Source organism: Macrotis lagotis, chromosome 8 (assembly GCF_037893015.1).
Source record: "Macrotis lagotis isolate mMagLag1 chromosome 8, bilby.v1.9.chrom.fasta, whole genome shotgun sequence".
Lineage (NCBI taxonomy): Eukaryota > Metazoa > Chordata > Mammalia > Peramelemorphia > Peramelidae > Macrotis > Macrotis lagotis.
This window is the reverse complement of record NC_133665.1, coordinates 107,864,124-107,889,689: the sequence shown is the minus strand read 5'-3', so window position 1 is coordinate 107,889,689 and position 25,566 is coordinate 107,864,124. Positions and strand designations below refer to the sequence as shown.

General features: G+C 41.7%; 1 protein-coding gene and 1 long non-coding RNA gene across 3 annotated transcripts; one reads left to right on the top strand and one right to left on the bottom strand.

Annotated features, from left to right (window-relative positions):
- The first annotated feature begins 34 nt into the window (after positions 1 to 34).
- C8H3orf18 (chromosome 8 C3orf18 homolog) lies at positions 35 to 20,604 on the top strand. Of its 2 annotated transcripts, none has more exons than XM_074198040.1 (5): positions 35 to 278; positions 8,142 to 8,582; positions 12,172 to 12,197; positions 14,804 to 14,933; positions 16,925 to 20,604. In XM_074198040.1, the coding sequence occupies exons 2-5, from the start codon at positions 8,349 to 8,351 to the stop codon at positions 17,003 to 17,005; spliced, it is 471 nt and encodes a 156-aa protein (XP_074054141.1). In that variant the 5' UTR covers positions 35 to 278; positions 8,142 to 8,348; the 3' UTR covers positions 17,006 to 20,604. The 2 variants fall into 2 exon arrangements, with proteins under 2 accessions (XP_074054141.1, XP_074054142.1); XM_074198041.1 differs by having other exon boundaries at positions 8,093 to 8,582.
- Positions 3,942 to 24,070, bottom strand: LOC141496030 (uncharacterized). Its single transcript, XR_012470926.1, has 3 exons — positions 23,866 to 24,070; positions 7,798 to 7,908; positions 3,942 to 4,832 (listed from the first exon to the last, which is right to left on the bottom strand). It is a non-coding gene; the product is annotated as an uncharacterized LOC141496030 (long non-coding RNA).
- Between the last annotated feature and the right edge of the window lie 1,496 nt (positions 24,071 to 25,566).

Genomic DNA, 25,566 nt, shown 5'->3' with positions numbered 1-25,566 from the left:
GACTGCTGAGGTCACTCGCCTGGTCCGTGCCCGCCGGTGGGAAGGCGGCAGCCCTTACCCTCGCCCAACCTGCTGCCCCCTCGCTGCCCCTGGCCCTAAGGGCTCCTCTGCAGCTGGCTGGGTAGCTAGGACAGTCGGGCAGGCTGTTGGGCAGGGGGGAGGAGGGAGAGGGGGCGAAGGGTTTTTGCATCCCCCAGCTCCTGGACCAACCCCGCAGCCCAGTGCCCACCAAGCCAGCAGCTGGAAACCCGCAAGAGAGTGACTTAAAGGGAAACCGAGTAAGTGCTGATCCCATCCTTTTTATTCAAACCTTTAAGGTAGGAGGGGAGGATTGGGAAGGGGAGTGGGGGACAGGGGGGCGGTCACACAGAGGGGGAGCAAGGGGAGGGGACAGCAGGAAGGTGGTGGGTGGCACAAGAGAGGGCAAGAAGAGAGGATGGCAGGGCTGGGGGGTGGGTCCTGGGGAGGGGAGAGGAGGGAGGCTGGGAGGAAAAAGGGCTGTCACACGGAGGAGGAGGAGGACAGGGAGAGGCAGGAAATCTGGGATGTCAGGGGAGAGATACTGGGGAGAGAGGGGAGAATAATAATATTTTATCACCTATTGGCAAATACAAGATTACATATTATCTATAGCAGCCCAGGGCTGGATACAGCTTACAGAGTATGTTCACACTGCTTATGGCAAGTTAGACCTTCACAAGGCAAGGGGTATCGTCACCCCCATTTTACAGAAGAAAAAAATTGAGACTTGGTCAGATGACTTGCCTTGCCCCTGGTCCCAAAATGAGTCAATGGCAGACCCAGGACTTAGCTTTTAATAAGCTACTTGAAGAGAATGTCTTCTCCAAGTGATACATCTTCCCCAACACCTCCCACAGTGTTCTTCAAACCTCAGGCACTAAATGTTCGTTTTATTGGGATGCATAGAATCATCAGATTGTAAAGTTGCTAGGGGCTTTTGAGATCACCTACCTAGTCCCTCCCACTCACTTTGGAGGCCTCATCAGAGAAGAGGACAGTTACAGCAGTTACTTACAGTCATAATAACTCCTGTGAGGCTGGTGATGCTGGTAATTTTAATCACATTATTTCAGATGAGGAAAATAAAACCCAGAGAAGTAAAGCAATTTGCCTGAAGTCACACAGCAAGTTGTGAGGTGGTAAGAGTTCAGATCCCTTGACTCTCAAATCCTAGAGCTGTTTCTGTTCCATTAGGAATATTAGAATGGGATGAGTGCATGAGAGTCCAGAAGGAAAAGGAAGGAGAGGGGGGCAGGAAGGAGTTTAGGAAAGGAGCCTCAGATGGCAGGAATGGGGGGAGGAGACCAGAGAAGGAAGGAAAAAGAATATGGTAGGAGAGAAGAAATAGCATAGTAGAATAAACAATTATGGGATTAGGGATCACAAATCCTAGGGTCATAATCCTATCTTTGCCATTTATTTTGGGTGGACACTGGGCTATCCAGGGACTCATCATCGGCAAAATGAATAGGTTGGGGGGGGCAGCTAGGTGTGGGGGCAGGAGAATAGGAAGAGAAAAAGTTAAGAAGTAAGTAGAAGGAGGGGCAGCTAGGTGGCACAGTGGATAGAGCACCGGCCCTGGAGTCAGGAGGACCTGAGTTCAAATCCAGCCTCAGACACTTAATGATTCCCTAGCTGTGTGGCCTTGGGCAAGCCACTTAATCCTACTGCCTTGCAAAAGAAATCAAAACAAAACAAAACCTAAAAAAAGAAAATGAATAGGTTGGGAAGTGGATCTCTTCCAGATTCCAAAATCCTTGAATTCCTTTGAGAAGGAAAGACTTGTTATGTACTGCTCAAAGCTGGTGTACTGACATCTCCACCCTCCCCTCACAGTCCCTCCCCAGTGGATCCTTAGCTAAAGTAGTTGGAGGATAAGGCAGCTAGGAGGCACAATGGTTAGAGCTCTGGGCCTAGAGGCAGGGAGACTCATCTTCCTGAGTTCAAAAGTGGCCTCAGGCACTTACTAACTCTGTGACCCTGGACAAGTCACTTAATCCTGTTTGCCTCAGTTTCTTCATCTATAAAATGAAGTGGAGAGGGAAATGGCAAACCACTCTAGTAACTCTGCAAAGAAAACCCAAATGGAATCATAAAGAGTTGTGCATAACTGAACCGTAGGGCTATAGAAGGAAACAAGTTAAGCAAGCTGTCTGAAAAGATGGCCTTGAGACAAGGTTGGTTCCATTTTCTACCTGAAGGCATTGAAGTTGAAAGGAAGAGGAAACCCTTGAAGGGCTGAATTGGGGTAGAAGAGGAGACATCTTCACAAAATCAGAGAGTTGGAAGGGACCTTGGAAGGGAACTGGGCAATAATTGTGATTTCCATGTCCCTGACATGTGGTTGCCCAACCTCAGTTTGAAGACTTCCAGTGATCTGAAATCTCCTGGGGCAACCCATCCAAACATCCAAAAACTCTCATTGATAAGACATTTTTCTTTCCATAGAATTGAAATCAGCCTGTATGCAACAGGCTCCCATGGTCATTAGTACTGTCCTTCAGAGCCAAGAAGGTTCAGGAGCATAATGGGGACAGAATGACACCTCCTAGGTCTCAACCCATCATCACTGAGCTGGCTTGGCTAGGTACTTATTTTGGGGGTCCTTCAGGGGGGATCATGAGGCAGAACTGGGAAGTCAGGGACTGCTGAAATATCTTCCACCAGGCTAATACCAAGGAGTGCAGATAAAACCAGGCATGACAGATGGCAGGCCAGAGTCACTGCTGGCAGGACCATGAGGGACATTGTGTTCCAAGTGACCAAAAATCATATTTGTGGCATCAGTGGTTTTTTTTGTGCCATATATACACTCACCCACACACTCACTCACTCACCTTCACATTGTTATTCATCACACCCTTATGCTCATATTTACACTCATGGGGTGGGTGTACATATATACTCATAGCTTATGGACTTTACTCACAAGCAGGGGCAAGAAACTCTCACAAAATACATATATATATATACATAGACATATACATATATGTTTTGTGTCTGGTTGGATCTTCATAAGGCAAGACAGATATTGTCAACCCCATTTTATAGATAAAAGACAATGAACCTTAGGTGAGATCTGTGAGATTCCTATGCCCATTCACATGTTGATGTTTTTCCTTCATTCTCAAAGATGACCATGACATTGGGGAGGTGCTGCCATGACAAGCATGTGAATTGGATTGGAGTGAGTGGGGCTCTGCTAAGTCATCAGCTTCACTTTCTCCTCCTGAGCCATCTGGGTGCAGTGGACTGATATGAGTCAGGACGACTAGAGATGGCCCTAGATGTGAGACAGTCAGGGTTAAGTGACTTAGCCAAGGTCACACAGTAAATGTCTGAGATTGGATTTGAACTCAGGTCCTCCTGATTTCAGGGCTGATGCTCTACCCACTGCACGATCTAGCTGCCCTATTCCATTCACATATCCTCTTTCTCACAGGCCAACATCATCCCTTGTCACTCTCACACAAACTTTCACAAATACTCCCAGTTTTACTTTTCAATTAAAAAGAAATAAACCTATGTACTGGTTATAGCCTGTCCTCCAGAGGATTACATTTTATCAGGAATACAACTTCTCCCCAGGTAATTTGAGGAGGAAGATAATGGTAACAACTAGGTAGAGGGGCAAAGAGGGGGTTCATATAAGTGTTTGTTGAGCTAAGGCTTGAAGGAAGCTCAATATTGTAGGAGACATCAGTGAGGAGGCAGTGACTCCAAGCTTGAGGAATAGTCTGTTGAAATGCTAGACTGTTGCAGATGGAAATAGGTAGGAGACCAGTTTAGCTGAAACATAAGGGAGTACATGAAAGGGAGTAATAGAACATAATAAGCCTGGAAAGATAGGTTGGCATCACATTGTGGGGGACTTTAAATATCAGACTAACAGGTCCATCTTACCTAATAGCTTCCCAACTTCTGTTAAGTATCTCCTCTTCTCTGAATCTCAGTTTCCTCACCTAAAGTAGGTATAATCATACTTGTGCTTGCCAACTTTACAAAGCTGTTGTGAGGAAAGTGATTGGTAAAATGTAAAGGACACAAGAATTCAAGCCAGTCTCTTGACACAAGACAATAGAGTTATTGTTATTATTATTATTTTTATGGCCCAGACTGGATCTGAACAGGTCAATGTAAGGTGTGTGGGTTGAAGGCAGAATTGGCCAGACCATTTTCACTTGGTTGATGATGAGAGGACAGAACAAGTTGCTTAGGAAGGGTGATAAGAAGGAGACAACTCAGCCTCCCCAAATCATTGATCCGAAGGCTTGTCAGAGTCAGGACCCCAGAAAGGGACCTCAAAGACACATTATCTCTGAGCTAGGAGGTAGTAGCTCAGCAATCATGCCCAAATCTTCTAAAACAAGGAATCCAACAATGGTCACTTGGAGACCTTCGGTGAAGGAGAAGTCATCACCTCTGGAAGCAGCCCAACTCTAAAATGAGGAAATCTTTTCTGACATGGACATTCAAACTTGCCTCTCTTCCACTTCCACTTGTTGCTTTTGGTTTGGACCTCTAGAGCCAAGGAGAGCAAGTTTAATTCTCATTAAATATGCTGGAGACAGCAAACAAGTCTTCTGCAAGCCTCTTCTCTATATTTTGGGGTTTACTTATGGACCTTGAGGAATGAAGTTGATGGTTTTTGTCCCCTAGTCAAATAGATATCCACCATTTATCACTTTGCGGACCTTTCTTGATGCACTCATTTGATCAGATCTCTTTTCTGACAAATCTTCTGAATCCAAGATCTTCCTTCTTTATGGAATATGTCAATGTTTCCCAATCTTTTACAGTGAGATGACTCCCTTTTTAAGGTAACAAAAACAAAGGTATGTTATAAGAGTTGTATTCAATTCAAGAAGCCTTAATTATGCTCTTTCTATGAGGTAGGCTGCATTGCAGGTGCTAGGGATACAAAGACAAAAATGGTAGTAATTCCTACCCTCAAGGGATCACTAAACTAATAGTTCTTCCAGTCTCACTTCTCTCTAATCCATTCCCTTTCTTCAGTAGTCATTTTAGACAATATATAAATTGCTGCAAAGACAGTTCTGTGTAGAGGAAAAGTCATTGGAACAACAGAGCAAGAGGTGATGGTATTAGAAAGAGCCTGGGAGCCAGGAGACTTGAGTTCTAGTTCTAGCTTTATCACTTAACTCATTGTATAACCTTGGGTAATGACTTCTTATCTTCATCACTTTCCATTCTCTAGACTTCCATTTCTCTCAATATAAAGTGAGGGGGTTGGACTAGTTGAGTGCTTAGACCCAATCCAGCTGTGACTCTAATTGTGGTATCATGTGGCTGATACTGGATTAATCTTGGGCCAGACTGTGAGGTGTCTTGTGTATCATTTCTCTGGAAGAGATTAAGAAACAAATTAAAAAGAGAGATGGTTTTGTCCACAGGTCTTTACTATACCCTAATGGAAAGGGATGGTTAACCTCCACTAAAAGTAGTGGGAGGTCTACCCTTCCTCATTCCTTCCCTCACTGCCCCCCATATTAGCTAACAAAGAGAAGAATTGCATTTTTAAATAGTTTTTTGGTTGATATTTTTTGTTTTGACATTGCCTAGATTTCCCCCTTGTCCATCCTTACCTTCTCACTCCTAAAGATCCATCCCTTATAACAATTTAAAAATTTTAAATAATTAAATGTAAGAATTCTTTTAAATTTTATTTTTTTGAAAAAGTAGAAAAAGAAGAGAATATCAGCAATATTGATTGATCAATGTATCAAAAAATAAATCTGACATATGTGATGTTGCAAATCTGTAAACTCCGAAGGAGGAAGGAAAGCCTTCTTGTATCTTCTTTATGATCAAGGTTGTTCTTCATAATTTGGCAATATTCAATTTTAAGTTTGTGATTATTGATTATTCTCATCTATAGCCAATTAGACAGCAAAATCTGCAGAATCTTCTCTGTTGGGCTGAGTCTAGGCAACTGGATTTTTCCTGATAAAAATTTTTAAAACACATTTTTCTCATATTAAATCTTCAGAATCTTTTCTGTTGGGCCACAGGCAGAGAACTGGGCAACTGAATCCAGGCAACTGTTTTTTTGCCTGATAAGATTTTTTTAAAACACATTTTCTCATATTTTGATTAATTCCTTCAGTATTTATGTCACCTTCATTTTTTGATATCCCTCCCCCATTTCTTATGCATTAGCCATTTCTTGTAACAAAGCTTAAAAAAAAAGAAAGAGGCCTTTGTTACAAGGAATGAATGGTTCTCTGCAGGGATAGATATACTTAGAATATGATACATAAAAACAAAAGGCATCCGTTAAAAAACAAAACCCACATACTTATTATTCTCCATTAAAATCAATTTCTCTCAAGCAAATAAAAAAAGAAAAACATTTAAGCAAAACCAATCAACATAACCTTTATAATGGTCTTAGAGGAAGAAACATTAAGGTCAGGGAAATAGTTTCTTCCCAAATTCTTCTATTGTTCAGTCAATTTCAGTCATGTCCAACTCTTTGTGATCCCATTTGACAAAGATATTGGGGTGATTTTCCATTTCCTTCTCCAGCTTACTTTACAGATGAAGAAACTACTGAGGCAAGCAAGATGAAGTGACTTGCCTAGGGTCACACAGCTAAGAAATGTCTGGGCCAGAATTTGAACTCAGGAAGATGTCTTCCAAGCACTCTTTCCAGTGCCACCTAGCTGGCCCCAAATTCTTCAAGATTCTGTAATTTCATTAGTGTAGACAATCCCTTCATTGATGCATACTGAAGCTCAATTCACACCTTAAGAAGTGTCTTTTATGAGTTACCAGTGGTCAAAAAAATCTTTCTCACTTAATGGTCACCACTTGTGGTGACAGATTCATCCATACTTAGCTAGTCCAGCTCAAACCAATAAAACAAATCAGTAAACATTGACTAACCCCCAACTTTGTGCAAAGCTCCTATATGGGTATCTGGATATATAAAGAGACAACCTACTCTTACCCTTGAAGAGTTTACATTCTAAAGTGAGGTGGAGAAGAGAGAGAACAAAGAGATAATTACAATATTGGGGAGTTCCTTCAGAGAAGAGATTGTTGCTTTGCTATCTGCATCCCTGAGACTTAGCATTTGGCACAATGTAAGTACTTTTTCATTTATTCATTGCATGCAATGTGCTATGAGAAACTTGAGGAGGAAGAGATTATTTCCATTCCGGGAGAGTCTGAGGAAGGTTGCCTGGAGAAGGTGGCCCCTTATCTTGGCCTCAAAAAGGAGGAGGTGCGGTTAAGCAGGAAATCTAGTCCAAGTATAAGGAAATCACTTTGCCAAAAATAAGGCTATGAGAGCAAATCAAATAAGAAGAAAGGGCAGAGAATAATCCTGTTTGACTGGACTATAGATTACATGAATAATAATAATGATGATGATGATATGATGCTGTTTGTCCTTCATTCTCAAAGAAGACCACAACATCAGGGAGGTGGTGCCATGACAAGCACATGAATTGGATTTGAATGAGGGAGTGCTGACTCACTTTTTCCTCCAGAACCATCTGGGTCCAGTGACCAGATATGAATCAGGATGATGGCCCTGGATGTGAGGCAATCAGGATTAAATGATTTGCCCAAAGTCACACAGCTAGTTAAGTGTCACGGTACCTGAGGTGGGATTCAAACTTCCATCCTCTTGATTCCAAGGCCTCTATCCATTGTGCCACCATTGAAAGTGGAGAAGTAGAGCAAAGATTTGTTAGAGACTAGAAGGGTAAATTAGAGAAGGGACTTGAATGCAAGAATCATTTGCACCTTGGTTTGATTTGTCATAGCTTCTATTTCTCTGACACAACCTCTGAAAACTTTGAAAGATCCTTTCCATGCTCTGATGAAGATGACTCTTGTAGAGGATTTTCCCACACACTGAGAGTAAAAACAAAAGACAATAGGCTTTCACATTCTCAACTATACAAAACACGGTCCTTTTATTGCAAATTCAGTTCCATCTAGTTAATGTTATTAAATGAGTAGAATGACCTCAGATCCTGTAAAGAATGTTCTAAAAATAAGGATTTCATAGATTTTTTCACTTGTCTTCAAATTTCAGCTTTCTTTCTCCACCCCCTCCAACCCTATTTTTTTTTCCACCACTTCAGCGTTTCTGGACATTTGGCATCTCTGGGCTCAGAAGCCAAGGCTCCTTCTTCTTTGGGAGACATTGTGGCAGCCCGTGCATATGATGCTAGAGGCAGGCCCTCCCAGGAAAGCCCTGGGGGAGCCCCAATCTGCTTAAAACCTTTGGAAGACTGTCCTGCTTGGGACTGCTGTTGGAGGACTGGACCTGACGTGGTCAGAGCCTTGGGATGACTTACAGCCCAGCTTCCCCTCGGGACTTGTACCGAAGCAGCCCCCCAACCCCACAGCCTGATTTGGGGACCACCACAGATGGGGCTGCTTCAGAGAGTGCCACTCTCAGTCCTGAGACTACCAGCTTTAATGGCACCAAAATTCCAGATGTGGCTAGCAGTGGGGCCACCATGGGGACAATGCTACTATCCTTTGGAATCATCACTGTGATTGGCTTGGCTATGGCGATGGTAAGAGATCAAGGGATGAAAAAAAGAGGACAACATGGGCTTACCTCATTTTAAAGAAACCCACAAATGGAGGCAGGGGAGGGAGGTAGTGTATTTTCATATCTGTCACACCAGTAGTTAATGGAAGATCCAGGATTTGAAATCTGGATTCTCTGACTCCGAAAGGGTGCTTTTACCAGAGGCAAAATCATGCCAGGCAACAGGCAGGATCATAGAATCCCAGGTCTCAGCAATCACATTTAGGGATCATAGATTGTTAAAGCTGAAAAGGCCCTTAATGATCATCTGACATAATTTGTCTCATTTTACAGAAGAGGAACTGAGATCTGGAAAGGGTAAAGGACTGGCTCAAGGTCAACCATTCATTAGTGGCAGAGCTAGGACTCCTTATCCTTGAGTTAGGGTTCCATTTGGTTGACTCTCTTTCCTTGGGTAACACCTGATGGGCATCAACTGCCAAGATGAGTTGGACCTGAGTTATTTCTGTGACCCTGAAGCAGGCAAGGAGATACTCTGATTATACTCGTTATTTATTTTTGCAATTCAGTTGGCACTTAGGATAATTCCTTAAAATTGCAAGGGCCCTGTTGGCTCATGATTCAATACTAGGGCAGAATGACAAGTATCTGTTCAGCTTTTTTGAACTAATGCCAAAAAATACACCTACCTTTTGGGAAGCAGCATAAAAATCCTAAATTCTGATCTCACTAATTTACTGGTTGACCTTGGGTAAATCACCTTATCCTAGAAAATGGATGGTTTGAATGAGAATTTTCTCTAAGATTCCTTTCTGCTCTGATATACTATTAAGTGTTCCCTATGCTATTGAGTGAGGCTCTCAGATTTGTAGGAGGAGGGGAACTAGCTGAAGATCTCAGAACTTTGAGGTCTCCCCTTCTTTCTGGAAAGCTTTAGCTCCTCTAAATTCCCTTGGTTCTATCCCATTGGGTAGAATTCTAACACTTTGCCCAGGCTAGGTGCAAGAACTGAGAAAGAAAAAAAATAGGGGTTCAAGCTCTGCTGGAATCAAGACTGGGGAAAATATCTAGCGTTGGCAGAGAAAGTTTGTCACCTTTTCCAACCCAGGGAGCAGTCTAAACTGGTGGGGTCACATACTGGAGACAGATGAGGGCTCCTAAGATTATGTTCTCAAATTTTTCTCATTTAAGAAACTGTAAAAAGGGATCTCACTTCATTAACTTTGGATAAGACTCTTCGTCTCTCTGGGCTTTATCTTCCCCTTCAAAACTGAGAATATATTAGTTGGTTTTGATTTCTAGGATTCCCCCTAGCTCTGTCCCTTCCCTCATTCATATCCTTTCCTGTAAGCTTTCAATTCAATCTGATAGACATTTTCAAAGTGCCTGTGTGTGATGCCCAGTGTCAGACACTAGGGAGGAAACAAATGTTTGATAAGGCATGGTTCCTGCCCTCCTATAGCTTCCACTTTTGTATGGGAGTAAGTCACAAATACATTCAATTATGCAATATTATATGCCATATGTTTGAAGTGACCTGAGCTGGAAGGCTGGATACCTAGAACCCGACCTTGGCTACTTATTTCTCATGGCAGCTAGGTGACTCATCAGTTAAAGTGCTCTGCCAAGAGTCAAGAAGACCTGAGTTCAGGTCTGGCTTCAGACCCTAACCTAACTACTATATAGGACTCTGGGCAAATCACTTATTCTCTGCCTGCCTCAGTTTCCTCGACTGTAAATTTTCAGAAGTGAAAATGTTGTGAGGATCCAAGGAGATATTTGCAAAAGGTTTACCATGGTATAATACTTACACTCTTATTTTCAGGGAAAGGGTCCTCAATGCCCTTTTGCACATGTCTTGAGATTGGGTGATTCCCCTGCTTCATGATTGTCTCACTCCAGTTCCAGCTCCCTTCCCATTCACCTAAGCTGTTCCCTCTTCCATGCAATCTTCTTGGCTCTCCTATCCCACCCCACCAAGTGAAAGGGGTCTTCCCTTCCTCAAAGCTCTCCAGAGGCTTTGCCTGAGTGTCTTCCTGGCACTTTCATCACTTTTCCTTTGTATCTGTTTTTGTGATTCTCCCTTAGGTTATAAATTCTTTGAGTTTTGGGCATGAGCCCAAGCACAGTGCAAGGTCTCCCACTTAGAGCATCTTTTTGCTCTAAGGAAGGAATTTCAGTTGCCTTGGAATTGTGTCTAAGAGAGGAAGTGCCTTTAAAACCTATTCGTTTTAATTTGTAGCCCACAAACCTAGCAACAAGCTTTTCTCTTTCTCCCCCACCCCCAAGTCAAAATGACCAGTGTTTACAGAATCCAAAGTTTGTTTCAGAAAAATTCCCCTTTCCTTCTATTTTTTTCCCACAACAGTAAGAGCTTGCTTGTCCATTACAGGGAGAGACAGTGTCCTTACTCTCTGTGAAAGTTAGCACCTGTCCTAAGGGAGTTCTTGGTCTGAATGGGTGACTTAATCTCTACCTTCAGGAAGCTCTTGGTCCACCAGAGACACACTGTCCTTATCCTCAGGGAATCCCTGGTCTGAGGGGAACATCCAGCCTTTATCGTCAAAGTGGCCCTGATCTGAAGTGGGAAGCCAAGTTTTACTTTCAGGAAACTCATGAAATAAGGGGGGAGGGGCTAGCCTTCAGGGAGTTCCTAGTTTAAAGAGGACAAGGAGCCCACACCTGTAGGAAGCCACTGATCTTCGAATTCAGGACTGAGTCAGAGACAGACATAGTTTTTGCCCCTGGATACCTCTCCCCCCGCCCCAGTCTGGAAGAAGGGGGCAGAGTAGAGGATGTAAATCTCTCTCAAAGACAGGGACCTTGTTCAAGTTGTTCCCCTGCTCCCAATCCTGCCTTAAGGAGAATCTCTACAAATTCTAGGGGAATACTCCACAATTGTCTGTATCCTCTCAAAGCTTTTAATCTCTCTACCCTGCCACAGGATAGAGTTTGGAGCAGGTGTAGGGTATACAAAGTGTTGTAGGTGGGTAAAGTTGGTGCCTCCTTCCTCATATATAAAAATGATAGATCCCTGCCCTCAAGGAGCTTAAAATCTTTTGTTCAGTCATATCTGACTTTTCAGACCATGGGGTTTTCTTAACAAAGATACTGGAATGGTTTGCCATTTCCTTCTCTAGCTCATTTTACAGATGAGGAAACTGAAGCAATTAGGCCTAAGTAGCTTGGTCAGGCTCACTCAGCTTGTGACTGAGGTCACATATTAACTCAAGATGAGTCTTCCTGACTTAAGGTCTGGTGCTCTATTCACTGCACCACCTATCAATCCTCATAAAAATTTACTAGGGATACTAATAACTTAAATTGCCATACCACTTTAATTCTTGCAAAGAACTTTTCCCTACAACTTTGTGAGCAGAAGTGAAAATGAAAGCTTATATTTATACATGATCACACAGCTAGTAAAAACTTATTCAGGTTATCTGGTTCTATATGTTGCTGCTTTTTTCCTGTCAATCTCACCTGCCCTCCCTTAGACACCTATATTATCAATTGCTTGACTCATCCATCGCCTCACCTTCCCTTCCCTCTTCTTCTTTAAGGGAGGGTTTACCAACTGTACAATAACTTTGTCTCTCCTTCTCCCCTAGGTTCTGTATATCAGGAAAAGGAAGAGGTAATCCCCTCTTTGTTTTTTCCAGGCTTTCAGTACCAGGAGCAGAGCAACAAGGGGGAAACATGGGGGAACAATAAAGGACAGAGAAGGGAAAAGTGGAAATAGACACACACACACCCCTTGAATTTAGGTGTTGGGTGGGGCTCAGATTCCAGCTCCTAGGTCAGGGCAACTATGGTTATCCAACTGAGGGGAAGACTTCTTCCCAGATCCCCAATGAATCCTTTGGAGGAAGATACTAATCCCCATTTCTCTACCCTCCACCTCCCCCTTTTTTGGTCAAAACCTGTAGTTTCATTGGAGTAGGAAATTCCCTTGTGTCAATGAAGACTGCTATCTTCTCCGCCATGTATATTTTAATATATATAGTTTTAGGGAATCGGCGAGGATAGAGAGAGGTTGCACAGGATCATATAACCTCTTTTTTATAGGGAGGACCTGAACACAGATCTTCTTGACCTGAAGTTGTCCCTCTCTCTATTAGATCACAGTGCCTCTGTTATGTTTTAAAAATACTTTCCTCACAGGTGTGGCTAATTACTATACCTATTTTGCAGATAGGAAACTGAGTTACAGAGAGATTGCCCTTTGCCAACCTCTAGCTGGGAAATTAAGAGGGGGAAAAAAAGATAAAAACATATATTCACTGTCTTAGAGGAGTCCACTAGGGACAATGTATAAGAGTCAGGAATTGAACTCAGGTCTTTTGACTGGAAGAATGATATTCATTCCATTCATTGTACTTTGACAAATCTAGCTGCTTTTTAAAACCATAGAGTTAGATCATGCCTGGCAGTGGGAGAAGATACTAAAAATAAATGTTGGTTGTGACTTTGACATCTGTGGTCAATGTGAATGTCATCTGGTGACAAAGTGGGGAGAATGCTAGATCTGGAATCAGGAAAGCCTGAATTCAAATCCAACCTCAGACTGATTATGTTTCCTTGGGCAAATCACCTAATCCATCTCAGTTTCCACATCTGTAAAATGGAGATAATAAAAACACCACAACCCCTGGATTGCTGTGAGGCTCAAATGAGATATCTGTAAAGTACTTTTCAAACCTTAAAATGCTCTATAAATGCTAAGTGGGATTGTTCTGTCCTTTGTGCTTATGGAAAGCAGATGAGCTTCAAAGCGCCTACCTTAGGCTACTCCTCCCTTTCCTCCATAGTTCCAGGCCATCCTTGACTAGAATCCTATTCTCATTGCTACTTTGTCCTCTCTTGGGCTCAAGGCAGGACAGCTCTCCCTTGGAAATCAATAACTTCACCTTTGCTGCCTCACAATCTCAACTAAGTTATCCCCTGAAAATAAGTTATTGAAAAGTCAATTGCTCTTGTTCCCATTCACATTAATAATGTAAGTCAAGCACCAAAGGTTGGTAGATAAATCTTACTATTCACTGCCAGGAAAAAAAATGAAAACTCATAATTATTCAAGGTCACACAGCTAGTTAGAGGCAGTGGTGACAGCGAATTCAGACTGGGATTCTGGACACTTGATTTCTAATTGTGACTTTGCCATAAGCTTACTGTGTGACCTTGAACAACTCCTTTCAGTTTCCTTATTTGAAACAAAAAATGAGGGATGAACTTTTAGGTCACTTCCTTCAGAAAAATGTGTGCCAGCAGCCCAGGATGACTTCAGAAGTGGGAATGAAGAGACCCTGCTGCTGGTCTACATTCTATCCCAACTCTGACTTTCTGTGTTCTGTGTTCTAACACCTTTTCCTGGTATGGATATTTTAAGTGTAAGGTCCCCTCCTAGCTGACATTATCTGTTCTGTGTTCTAAGATCTCTTTTTCTGGTGCTAATGTTTATTCTAAGGTTCTTTTTAACTTTAGCATCTTATATACTATGAATTCCAAAAGCAAGCATAAATATTTATGATCAGTATCTTCCTTTGGTTCATCTATGCTCCATTCTATTTTCATGTAAAGTCCATAAGATTCCTTCTAGGCTGTGGGTCTGGTCCTGAGCACCCATGGGAAGGCCTTAAGGGTGAAGCATGTCATAGGATGATCTGCCCTTAGAGAACCTGCTGACAGTTGTGAAGACCTTGCTCAAAAATGAGTGAGGGAACGGCGGCTAGGTGGTGTAGTGGATAAAGCACCGGCCCTGGAGTCAGGAGTACCTGGGTTCAAATCCAGTCTCAGACACTTAATAATTATCTAGCTGTGTGGCCTTGGGCAAGCCACTTAACCCCATTGCCTTACAAAAAGCTGAAAAAAAAATGAGTGAGGGAGAGATGAAGGTATCATTGTATGAGCAGGTTCATAGGACTTTGGAGAGGAAGGAACTAAAGAGACTGTCTATTCGAACTGAGGCCCAGAAAGCTGACGGGATTTGTCCAAGATCTCTCAGCTAATAAGTAGAGGTGTGATTCTAATTGAGATCTAAATCCAGTACCCAACCAAGGTGGGAGTCTCAGAAAGGAAAATTGCATCTGTCTTTCTCTCGGCCAGCAGCCATTGCCTCCCCATCTTCCCCATTAGCTGGGCTGTCTTGGTTCACTTAATTATATAGGGTAAGGCCTTAAGTAGCACCAGAGAGGGGGACAAAGCAGAGGGAACCTCATATTCTACCCTGCCCTCTGCTTTCAGGCTGGAGAAGCTTCGGCACCAACTTATGCCCATGTACAACTTTGATCCCACGGAGGAGCAAGATGAGCTGGAACAGGAGCTACTGGAGCATGGGAGAGATGCAGCCTCTGCACAGGCCTCTCAGAACAAGGTACAGAATTCTTTCTTTGTTTCTCTCTGTCTCTCTTTGTGGCTATCTCTCTGTCCTGTCTCTATTTGATTAAGGCTATCTCTCTGTGTCTCTGTCTCTCTGACTCTGTGTCTTTGTCTATCTCTATTTCCATCTCATTCTGTATTTTTCTTTCTACCTCCATCTGTCTCGTTGTGTCTCTGTCTCTTCCTCTCTCCTTTCTCCTTCTCCCCCTCTCCCCCCACCTCGTCTCCTCTCCCCCACCCCCACTCCCCAGCCTCTGAAGTTTTACTAAGCCTCAGGCCCTACTTGAGTGAAGCTCATAGTCTAGTATCAGGGGATAAGATAGCAGTGCTGACAACCATAATACCCATAAATATATCAGAAAGCTCCCAGATGCTCTACTAAGGCTGAAAGAAAAGCTCCTACTGAAGGCAGATTGAGGAAAACATTCTGGAAGAGGCTGCATTAGACTTGGGCATTAAAGAGGAGCAGTTTGGCAGACAGGCTAGAGTGGCCAGGAAGATCTAAGTTAAAATCCTGCTTCAACTACTTAATAGCTATGTGACCTTAGCTTAACCTCTCATCCTCAGTTTGCTCATCTGTAAGATGGGGAAAAATAATGACAACTTAAAAGATAGATGTACAAATGAAATCCAGTGAGATAATCTATGCAAAATGCTTAATAAGACTTAAAGCACTATCTAAACATTAGCTTCTATTTTCATTATTGTCATTATTTTTAAAGGGTAATAGGAATTCATGCATAAAGAGGAAAAGAGAATGTTTCAGATGCAGGGGATAGCAGAATCCAAAATATAGAGATGTATGGAAAGCACAGGTCATCCATCTCCTAAGGCAGTGAATATGTGAGGAGATGGATGAGGGGGTTAGGAGTTGAGCTGGAAAGGTGGTGTGTTATTCATTTATTGTATTATTATATATTCCTGCTGTGTGCACATCTCTGGACTAGAGATTATGGGATGACAGAAGAGGAAGTCAGTCTGGAGAAAAGGGCAAGACATATGACTTGGAATCAAGAGAACTGGACTCCCATATTGGATCTAAAAAAATGAATGAATGAAGAAATATATCTATTATATATGTATACATATATAATTATAGATATAAAAGATTATAAAAAGATATAAAAGATATGGTATAAATTATATAAATTTTATATAATACACACATAAGTAAATATAATTACAGATATACAAACACATACTACATAATGCATCTATATTATAGATATAAAAGACTATATAGATGTCTATAAATGATAAGATTATATAGAGGTAAGTTATATATATATAATCTATATCATTTATAGCTATATCTATATAATCTTTTACTTCTATATTTATATCTATAATCATGTTTGTTTATATACATACACATTATATATATATGAATACATATACATGCATATATATGTATGTATCTACATCCATCCATCTATCTCTTTATCTATTTTTTTTCTCCCAGGGAACTATCTTGCTACACAAGAATAAAAAAAAGAGGGGGGGGAAGTGATCTACAAAACTATTCACCAACATATTCACTAAGTCCTACATTAGATATCGTGTTCCATATCCATCTTCTCTCACCCCTTTACTACAAGAAAGTAAAGGGATTAATTCTCCTGTCTCTTTGTTGGGTCTAAGTTTGGTCATTAGAATTTTACAACATTGAATCATTTTTGTTTTTGTGGTTCTTTCCATTCACATTATTATCATGTATACTTCCAAATTCTAGTTATTTTACTTCATATCAATTTGTGGAAGTCTTCCCAGGCTTCTCTGTATTTATGATAGTCATTATTTGGTACAGTAACATTCGATTACATTTGTGAACCACATTGTTCGGCCATTCTCCCGAGCACCCATTTTGCAGGCTTCAAGTTCAGTGTAGCCTTGGGAAACTCTGTGACGTTTGAGGTTTTGTCTGAGTGGTCTCTGAGGCCTTTCCCTTCGTTCTCTGATTTTCTTCAATTTGCTGCTTCCTCACAGATCCTGTTGACAAGCCAGGGCCCAATGCAGAGACCAAGCCGGCTGGTTTTCACCGATGTGGCCAATGCCATCAACGCTTGACTGGCACAGGTCCCAGCCTCAGGATGCAACTGGGGTCAAAGAGGACAACGCCCCTCACTGGCCAGCACTGACCCATGTCAGCTGATGGGAGTCCAGAGCTGGCTCTGCTGGGAAGGTCTTCTGGTCATTTCTATTTCTAGCCCACACAGTGCTGCCTGACCTGGAATTTATAAAGCTTCTGTTGAACATAAAACTGGCATCCCAGCCCAGCATGGAAAGAGACTATGTCCCATGATATAGGACAAAAATGGGGCCTGAGGGGCCTGGGTTCTCTCTGCAGGAGGCAACCACTGACTCCCCAGTTCACCATTTCTTTGTAACTCACTTTCCCTCTTTCTTTCTCCTGTCCTCCTACTCTTCCTCCCTGGATTTCAAGCAAATCCCACCAGGTTAATATTTGGCTTAAACTGATGATCAAAGCAATTGGAAACTATGAATGAGCACAACAGGATAAAACTTGGACAAAGTACAGTGGAAAGTGTGTGTGTGTGTGTGTGTGTGTGTGTGTGTGTGTGTGTGTGCGCGTGTGTGTGTGTGTGTGTGTGTGTGCATGCGTGTCTGTGTGTGTGTGTGTGTGTATGTGTGTGTGAGAGAGAGAGAGAGAGAGAGAGGCAGGCTAGGCCTGAGGAAGCTGAAGCCATCAGACCTACAAAGCTTTTCTGTCCCCCTCCACCACCACCCCCAAACTGTGTACTCTTTATTAAATAAAAGATAAAGGACAAGGGGGGAGGGAGGGATAAAAACAAGGGGATAGGAAAACAGGAATAAAGAGGGAGAGAAGAAATGAGGAATAGAGAGACAGGGAAGGAAAGGGGGGAAGGAGAGAGATGGAAAAAATAAATGAGAGTCAAAAAGATTTAGGGAAAGCAAGGGAAAGGAAGTCTAGGCAGGCTCTCAACATGTGTGGAATCCCTGCAAGTTTGTACAGCTACTTCTATTACTTATGAAAAAAAGTTGCTGGTGATTGTGAGTGGGTGTATATGGAGTTAGTGGGAGAGGTATATCAGTGACTCATGGAAAGGCCTCCCCTCCCCATCTCCACTACCCACAGACTTAGGCCTTTTTTCAGTAAGTAGGGATCCTGGGATTGCTTAAAAGGTCAATGACCCTGAAGAATTTAGAGCTGCATTTTTGGAGGGTAAGACACATGTGAGTCTTACTTAGACCCCTGAGGAGTCAAAGAGGGGCTGAGAGATGTATGGGATAATCAAAGGCATTCCAGATCAACTACCCTGAGCACCCTCATCCAACAGATGGTGGGTGAACACTGCTGGGTTAGCATCTGGACTGGGTTTGACTTGGAGAGAGGATTTCTACCAGAGTATATCCTGACCACTTCAGCTAATCTAGCTGTGCCATTAATATCTGGTGTGTGTGTGTGTGTGTGTGTGTGTGTGTGTGTGTGTGTGTGTGTGTGACCATATAAATATGAACACATCTGTCTGTATGTCTGTAAAAGCCAGATCATCATCATTTTGTTGCTTTTTTAATCCGCACAGTACACACTTAATCCATCCAAAGTATCTTCCTACTGTGATTCTGGTGATGCTGCCAGAGAAAAAAGCTTCCTGACTCTGGATGGGAGTAAGCAGGTAGTTGCTTCCTGCCATCTGAATGGGCTCAGAACTGAGCTAGGAGACACTTGGAGGTGGTGGTGGGGAGGGGATGGAAAGAAAAGACCAGCTCAGGTCTTATCTCCAAAGGGCAATGATGGCCTCATGAACATTTCGCCTTTCCCCCTTCATGGACCAAGGACACTAAAGGTAAACATGGCTACACCCTGTTCTCTGCCCAACTTTTAGTTAGTACTGCACTATCTCTAACTGCTGACCCTTAAGATGGGGAGCCTCACACCTGACCAAGTTGGGGACAGGGTGATGGTGACAGCTTGAAAGGAGCAAAGGGAGGCTTTTGGGGGGAAAAATCCACAAGGAATCTGGCCTGTTTGTTGGATTGACTGCATTATAGTCAGGGCTTTCATTCAGGGAGTAGATGCCCAGTTGAATTCAACCAATACAATTCAGAAAGTATTTATTAAACATCTGCTGCCCTGATAAACTCTGTGCTAGGCCTTGGAAGCCATACAGAATTTATCTAAGATGGAGTCCTTCCTCTCCATGGAACCCATGGTCTAGGATGGAGAAAAGAAATAAACACGGATAACTATATAATATACAATATATCTTCTTTTTTAAAAAGTATTTTATTTTTTCCCCAATTACATGTAAAGATTTTTGAGTTTCAAAGTTTCTTCCTCCTTCCTTCCTCTCTCTCCCCCTAAGATAAGCAATTTAATATAGACTGTATATGCTCAATCATGTAAAACATATTTCCATATTAGATATATTGATACATAATTTTTTTTTGCAAGGCAATGGGGTTAAGTGACTTCCCCAAGGTCACACAGCTAGGTAATTATTGTCTGAGGTCAAATTGTCTGAGTTCAACTCAGATCCTCCTGACTCCAGGGCTGGTGCTCTAACCACGGTACCACCTAGGTGCCCTTGTGCACAATATTTCTTGGCAGAGGTTCAAAGTCTTGTATGAAGGTTCACCCTTAAGAGTTAAAAAGAAAATTCCACTGTTTCTCAGGTAGAAAAAAATTCCTTGAGGGCATATCTGTCTCACTTTATTTGTATCCTCAGCCCAACGTCTGTCGTACAGTAGATGCATACTAAATACTTGATTTATATATCTAAAACTCTACACCCATTTAGCCTCTGCCTTTCCATCACCTCCCATGATAACAGCATAACAGCACATTTACTCCAGCCAACAGGAAGTAGAATGGACTCTCTCTCTCTCTCTCTCTCTCTCTCTCTCTCTCTCTCTCTCTCTCTCACTGCGTGCACGAGCGTGTGTGTGTGTGTGTGTCTGTGTGTGTGTTGGGGAAGAGGGAGTGAATTTTCGGCTTTTTTTGTAGCATAAATACTACCTGTCAAGAGTTCCAGGGCCTGGTAAGGCTTTGCTTAGGGAACAGTATTTATAAATTCCTGCTTTGAGAAACTATAAATATATTGGCCCTTCAATATGCTCCAAGGTCTGTGGATAATTTAGTGTTCCCATTAAGGTGTAATTTAATGCTGAGGATTTCCACGTGAAGACATTAAAGTTGCAATTAAGATGTTTACATGAACTGAAGTGAGAACCTGTTAAGCCCTGGGTGTTTTCAAGGTGGCGCATCCTCACTGGCTCACAGAGAATGCTGGGATTAGGAGTCAGAGAAACCATGACCGAATCCCCACTTTGCTACTTGTTTAACCTTCCACAGTTCCTTGCCCACTCTAGGACCTAAGAGGATTATAGATCTTGAGCTGCAAGGAACCTTAGAGACCATCTCATTCAAGCACAAGGAATAGAAAATCTACAAATGCCCCAAGAAGTAGTTGCCTAGTTTCTACTTGAAGATCTCTAGCAATGGAGAACTTACTACCTTATGAGTTTTTTCATTTTAGGTAGCTCTAGTTTTTGGTTGGGTAGCAAGGTGGTGTAGTGGATAGAGCACCAGACCTACAGTCAGGAAAACCGGAATTCAATTTGGCCTCATACACTTACTAGCTCTGCAACCTGAGTAAGTTACTTAACCCAATTTGCTTCAGTTTCCCTATCTCTTAAATGAACAGGAGAATGGCAGTCCACTCCAATTCCAAATGGGATCACAGAGGGTGGCACGTTAAACAAGTCTGCTTCTTTGTAGCTCATGAAACTTATTATTCCTTTTTGACATCCATAAGAAAAAAGCCTAATTCCCCTAATCAGGCTCCTGGATTTTCCTGAGAAACAGGCTCACAGATACTTTGAGGAAAGTAATGTCATCCTCCCTTCTTCCCTCTCTACCCCTACTCCATCACAATCATATCTAAGCCTTCCCAGCTAAACATCCACAGTAACTTCCATATAGTCAGGTCACTCACCATGACCTTCCTAGAATGTAGCACTCAGAAATATACTGGACTGAACTAGATTTGATCTGGGCAGAGGACAGAATAGGGTCACAGGGCTTGATTTTGAATCTTGGCTCTATTACTTCTAAGCTGTGCAAACTTTGGCAGTCACTGAACTTCTAGCCTTCAGTCATCTTCTATTTGCTAGTTTCACAATTGAGAGCCAAGAGCTATGGAGAACATGGCGCCATGTGGGCACCATTGAGCATTGGCTGCTACCCTGGTGAGGTCTTATTTGCCAGGTACTATACTATAGCAATCACTGTGATTTGAGGAGCTCATTCTCAGAATGGGATTGGCATCCAATGATCAGAAAACTGAGCGGTGCAGCAAGGACAGAACCAGAAGAGGACCAGACTTGCAGCTGTTGTGAAACTTCATGTAATGGACTTCTTTGGGATATCTCTTCTTTTTTTTAGATTTTTCAAGGCAATGGGTTTAAGTGACTTGCCCAAGGCCACATGTCTAGGTAATTATTAAGTGTCTGAGGTCGGATTTGAACCCAGGTCCTCCTGATTCCAAGGCCGGTGCTCTATGCACTGTGCCACCTAGCCGCCCCTTTGGGATATATTCTTAGCTGTGAGAATATAGCTAAATAGCTTAGTCACTTTCTTAGCATCATACCAAGACTGTTGGTGGAGGCATAGATTGGTCTAACCATTCTAGAAAGTAATTTATTCTTTTTTTTTTAGGTTTTTTTGCAAGGCAATGGGGTTAAGTGGCTTACCCAAGGCCATACAGCTAGGTAATTATTAAGTGTCTGAGACCGGATTTGAACCCAGGTACTCCTGACTCCAGGGCCGGTGCTCTATCCACTAGCCACCTAACCGCCCCAAAAAGTAATTTATTCTTAATGTTATAGATAATATATTTTGTTTTTACTTTGATTTTATTTCTCAACATATCCTTTTCCCCTCCTCCCAGTCTAGGATCCGTCTATAACAACAATGAGAGAGAGAGAAAACAGATCAGCAAAAATATCTAGTTTTCCATACATGTAGTTTTTCCAGTCTGAAAAGGAAGGAAATCATTTACATATCATCCTTATCAGGGTGCCAAGCCTAGTTATTATAATTATGTGGTCAGCAGTATCAATTTCTTTTGTTCTTTCCATTTCCACTGTTTATATTGTTTTTCCCAGTTCTGCCTTCTTCTTTGTATAAAAACACACACACACACACACAAACATCTTTTCTTATGTTTCTCTTTATTCTTCAAACTGAAGCAATTAGGTAGAAGAATGAATAAAATGTCAGACTTGGAATTCGTAAAACTCGACTCTAAATCTTGTATGACCCTGTTCAAGTCACTTAACATCTCTAGGTCTCAGTTTTCTCCTCTATAAAATGGAGATGATAATAGCTACTCATAGGATGGTTGTGAAAATCAAATAACACTTATAAAGTGCTGTGCAGGGGCAGCTAGGTGGCACAATGGATAGAGCACCGGCCCTGGAGTCAGGAGGACCTGGGTTCAAATCCGACCTCAGACACTTAATTACCTAGCTGTGTGGCCTTGGGCAAGCCACTTAACCCCATTGTCTTGTAAAAACCTAAAAAAATAAAATAAAATGCTTTGCAAATCTTAAAGAGCCATATAAATGTTAGAGATTGTCATTTAACCTTTCTTATGATAAAATGTTTCATTACGTATGAAATGCTGCTGATTTAATTTTATAACAACATATATTACTGAAATACACTTTGTTTAGTATTCTCCAAATAATAATTATATTTCGGACTACATGAGACCTTCCTATCTTTAATTTCTTTGATGTTTAGCAATGAGATGGCAGAGTCAAAGAGTCAAAAGGTATGGATATTTTACTTTTGAGGCATTCTAAATTGTTTTCCATAATGGTTGAGTAGATTCATCTCTATCTCCATCAGTCTATTTGTACCTTTCTTGGACACCTTCTTCAATATTTATCTTTTGTAAATTTTGTCAATTTTCTGAATATGAGGTAGAACATAATTTTTTGATCTCTATTTCTCTTATTAGTAATTTGAAGGAATCATATTGTTAACAGTTTTCAGTTCTTCGAGGACTTTGTTTATATCCTTTGACCCTTTATCCATTTTGGAAAAGCTTTTGATCTTAAGCATTTGTTAATTTTCTATATAGTTTGAACATCAAGCCATTACTCTAAGATATTTGATGAAAAGGTTCTTTTTTTTGGAGGGGTAAGGCAGTTGGGGTTAAATGACTTGCCCTGGGTCACATAGCTGGTATAAGTGTTAAATTTCTCAAGTCAAATTTGAACTCAGGTCCTCCTGATTCCAGGGTCAGTACTCCTATTGACTGTGCCACCTAGTTGCCTATGATTCAAGGATTTGCACGTGCCGCCCCATTGCTCACTTCCATTCTTATCCTATTCATATTTTGTTTATAACAAAATATGTATTAAGTACCTATTATATACTTAAGTATCTCTGAGTACACAAGACAAATTCAGAAATTGGTTCCTACCCTCAGGAAATTTACATTCTATTTTGATTGGAACTTTTCAAAATCCTCTGTCTTCACTCTGTTGCAGTCTCAGAGAATGAGGTAGCAGGCAATACTAAGCCCTCTGCTTATGCTCTTTCATTCCCCTTTTCTTTAGCTTACCACCATTGAATGACTAGTCCTTTAATCTCCTTTTCTTTGTATGGGACACTTCATAGACCTGCATGACCCTACACTGGATCCTTCCAGTTTGAAATTCTATTAATATACTCCAATGATTCTACAGTTATCTTTCCTATTCCCCATACTCCAAACTATCATTCTAGGACTGGACCTTTTGGAAGGTATGGCATGGTGGGAGGACATGCATACTGTCATTAGATTAGAATCTGAAATTCTAGAATTTTTAGGGAAGGAATACTCTTAGCACACTGGTCATTGTGGTTCTCTTCAAGACAATGCACTTACCTGGGATTCCAGGTCACTCTTGACATAGGAACAGTTCTGCTTTGTGCTATGAAATCAAGCTGACAGGCCTTAACTCATTGATATCTCATCTTGTTCCTATTCAGAGTTCATATCAGAGGATAGCTGAGCAGATTCAGGTCATATAAATGATATTCCTCCCTGTTCCTGAAACCAGTAATGAATTTCTCAGGCAGGAAAACAGAGATAACATCTGACATTTATAGTAATTTAAAGTTTGTAAACAATTTATATTTATAATCTAGATTATCTTCATTTTACAAATTAGGAAACTGAGTAACAGGGTGATTACATTACTTACCCAGGTCCCACAACTAGTATGTATTTGAGGGCAGAAACTCAGGTCTTCCTGACTCCATCACTCAGTTATCTACTGTACCACCTGTTCTAGAATTTTGCAAGCACAGGTCAAGATCAAGAGACTTCATGCAAAAGAATGTGGCAGAAAGCCATATGTGAAACTATGCTGTCCAAGAGGAGATAGCATGCTTTGATGCCCCAAGAGAACTTCATCTCCCCTCCTCCCTTCCACAAAATGTTTGTCTTCAGTTCCATAGGCTTCTCCATTGCTCCAATACCAGATGATGAGGTGGCCTACCTTCTTGCCAGGGCTAAGCTCTCCACTTATGTCAACTATCTTTTTCTTCTATTGGAAGCTTTGTCTTTTTCCTTTTTCCTTTTTCTTCCTCCCTCTTTTCCATCTTTCCCCCCTCTGTCCCCCAATATTCCCAAACAGCAAAAATTTACCACTTACATGCCAGGCACCATTAGATGATGGGAATATAAAAATGGCTTCCTCTTTAACTCTGACCATTCCTTCCTTGACACAAAAAACCAAGAAGAGAAAGTGGCACAGTCTTTGCTCCCCTACTGCCACTTTCAAACCCTGCCTTCTGCCATCACCACCACCACTACCAACCAGCTACCCCTTCTCATTCTATCCAGATCCATGGATTTCCAGATAAACCTCTTCCTTCCTTCCCAATATGCTCAGTAACCTGCCTCAATCTTTCCCCTTTACCTTAACCATCACACTTCCAAAATGGTAGCCTCCAATTTTCTTCCATTCATCCAAGACCTTTCTCCTTGACCACTCACCAGTTTTCAAAGGGTGTGCTCTGGAACAGGAGTTTCATCTTATCATGCCTCAGACTGGAAAGGACTTAACTTATTCATGTGGGCATAGTCCAGGCTCTCAGGTAGTTGATTCTCACAGCAAATAATGACCCTCTCTTTGCTATGGAGAAAATTCCCTGAGATCCTGCACCTTCAACTAAGCTAGGTAGCATGGCCGTTAAGTATGCTGAACTCCAAATTTTATTATGTATGCTTCACTTTATCTCCTCTGAGTCTTTTTCCTCTTCTGTAAAATGTGAATGATAACATCTATCTCCCAGGTTTGTTGTGAGGTTCAAATGGGATAAATAGATTTGCAAACTTTAAAGTGTTACCTGAATATTAGTTTTATTAGTCATTATCCCTTATACTGGCCTCAAGTACTAGAATTTCTAGTCCCAGCTCTGTATGGACTTAATTCTAATTTTAAGAAGCCCCAGAGTTTGAACCCTGGATAGCCTCTGGTCTCACTGAATTCATGCATCTTTTTAAGATATTCTCATCCCTGTCCATGTTTATAGTCAAAAACAGGATGCTTCAGGGTCCTCTTCTCCTCTTCTCATCCCT

Excerpts from the sequence above, each read along its gene's own strand:
- C8H3orf18 (XM_074198040.1), top strand. The coding sequence starts at position 8,349 with ATGACTTACAGCCCAGCTTCCCCTCGGGACTTGTACCGAAGCAGCCCC. Across the intron at positions 8,583-12,171 it reads TTGGCTTGGCTATGGCGATG|GTTCTGTATATCAGGAAAAG; the intron begins GTAAGAGATCAA and ends CTTCTCCCCTAG. Across the intron at positions 14,934-16,924 it reads CACAGGCCTCTCAGAACAAG|ATCCTGTTGACAAGCCAGGG; the intron begins GTACAGAATTCT and ends GCTTCCTCACAG.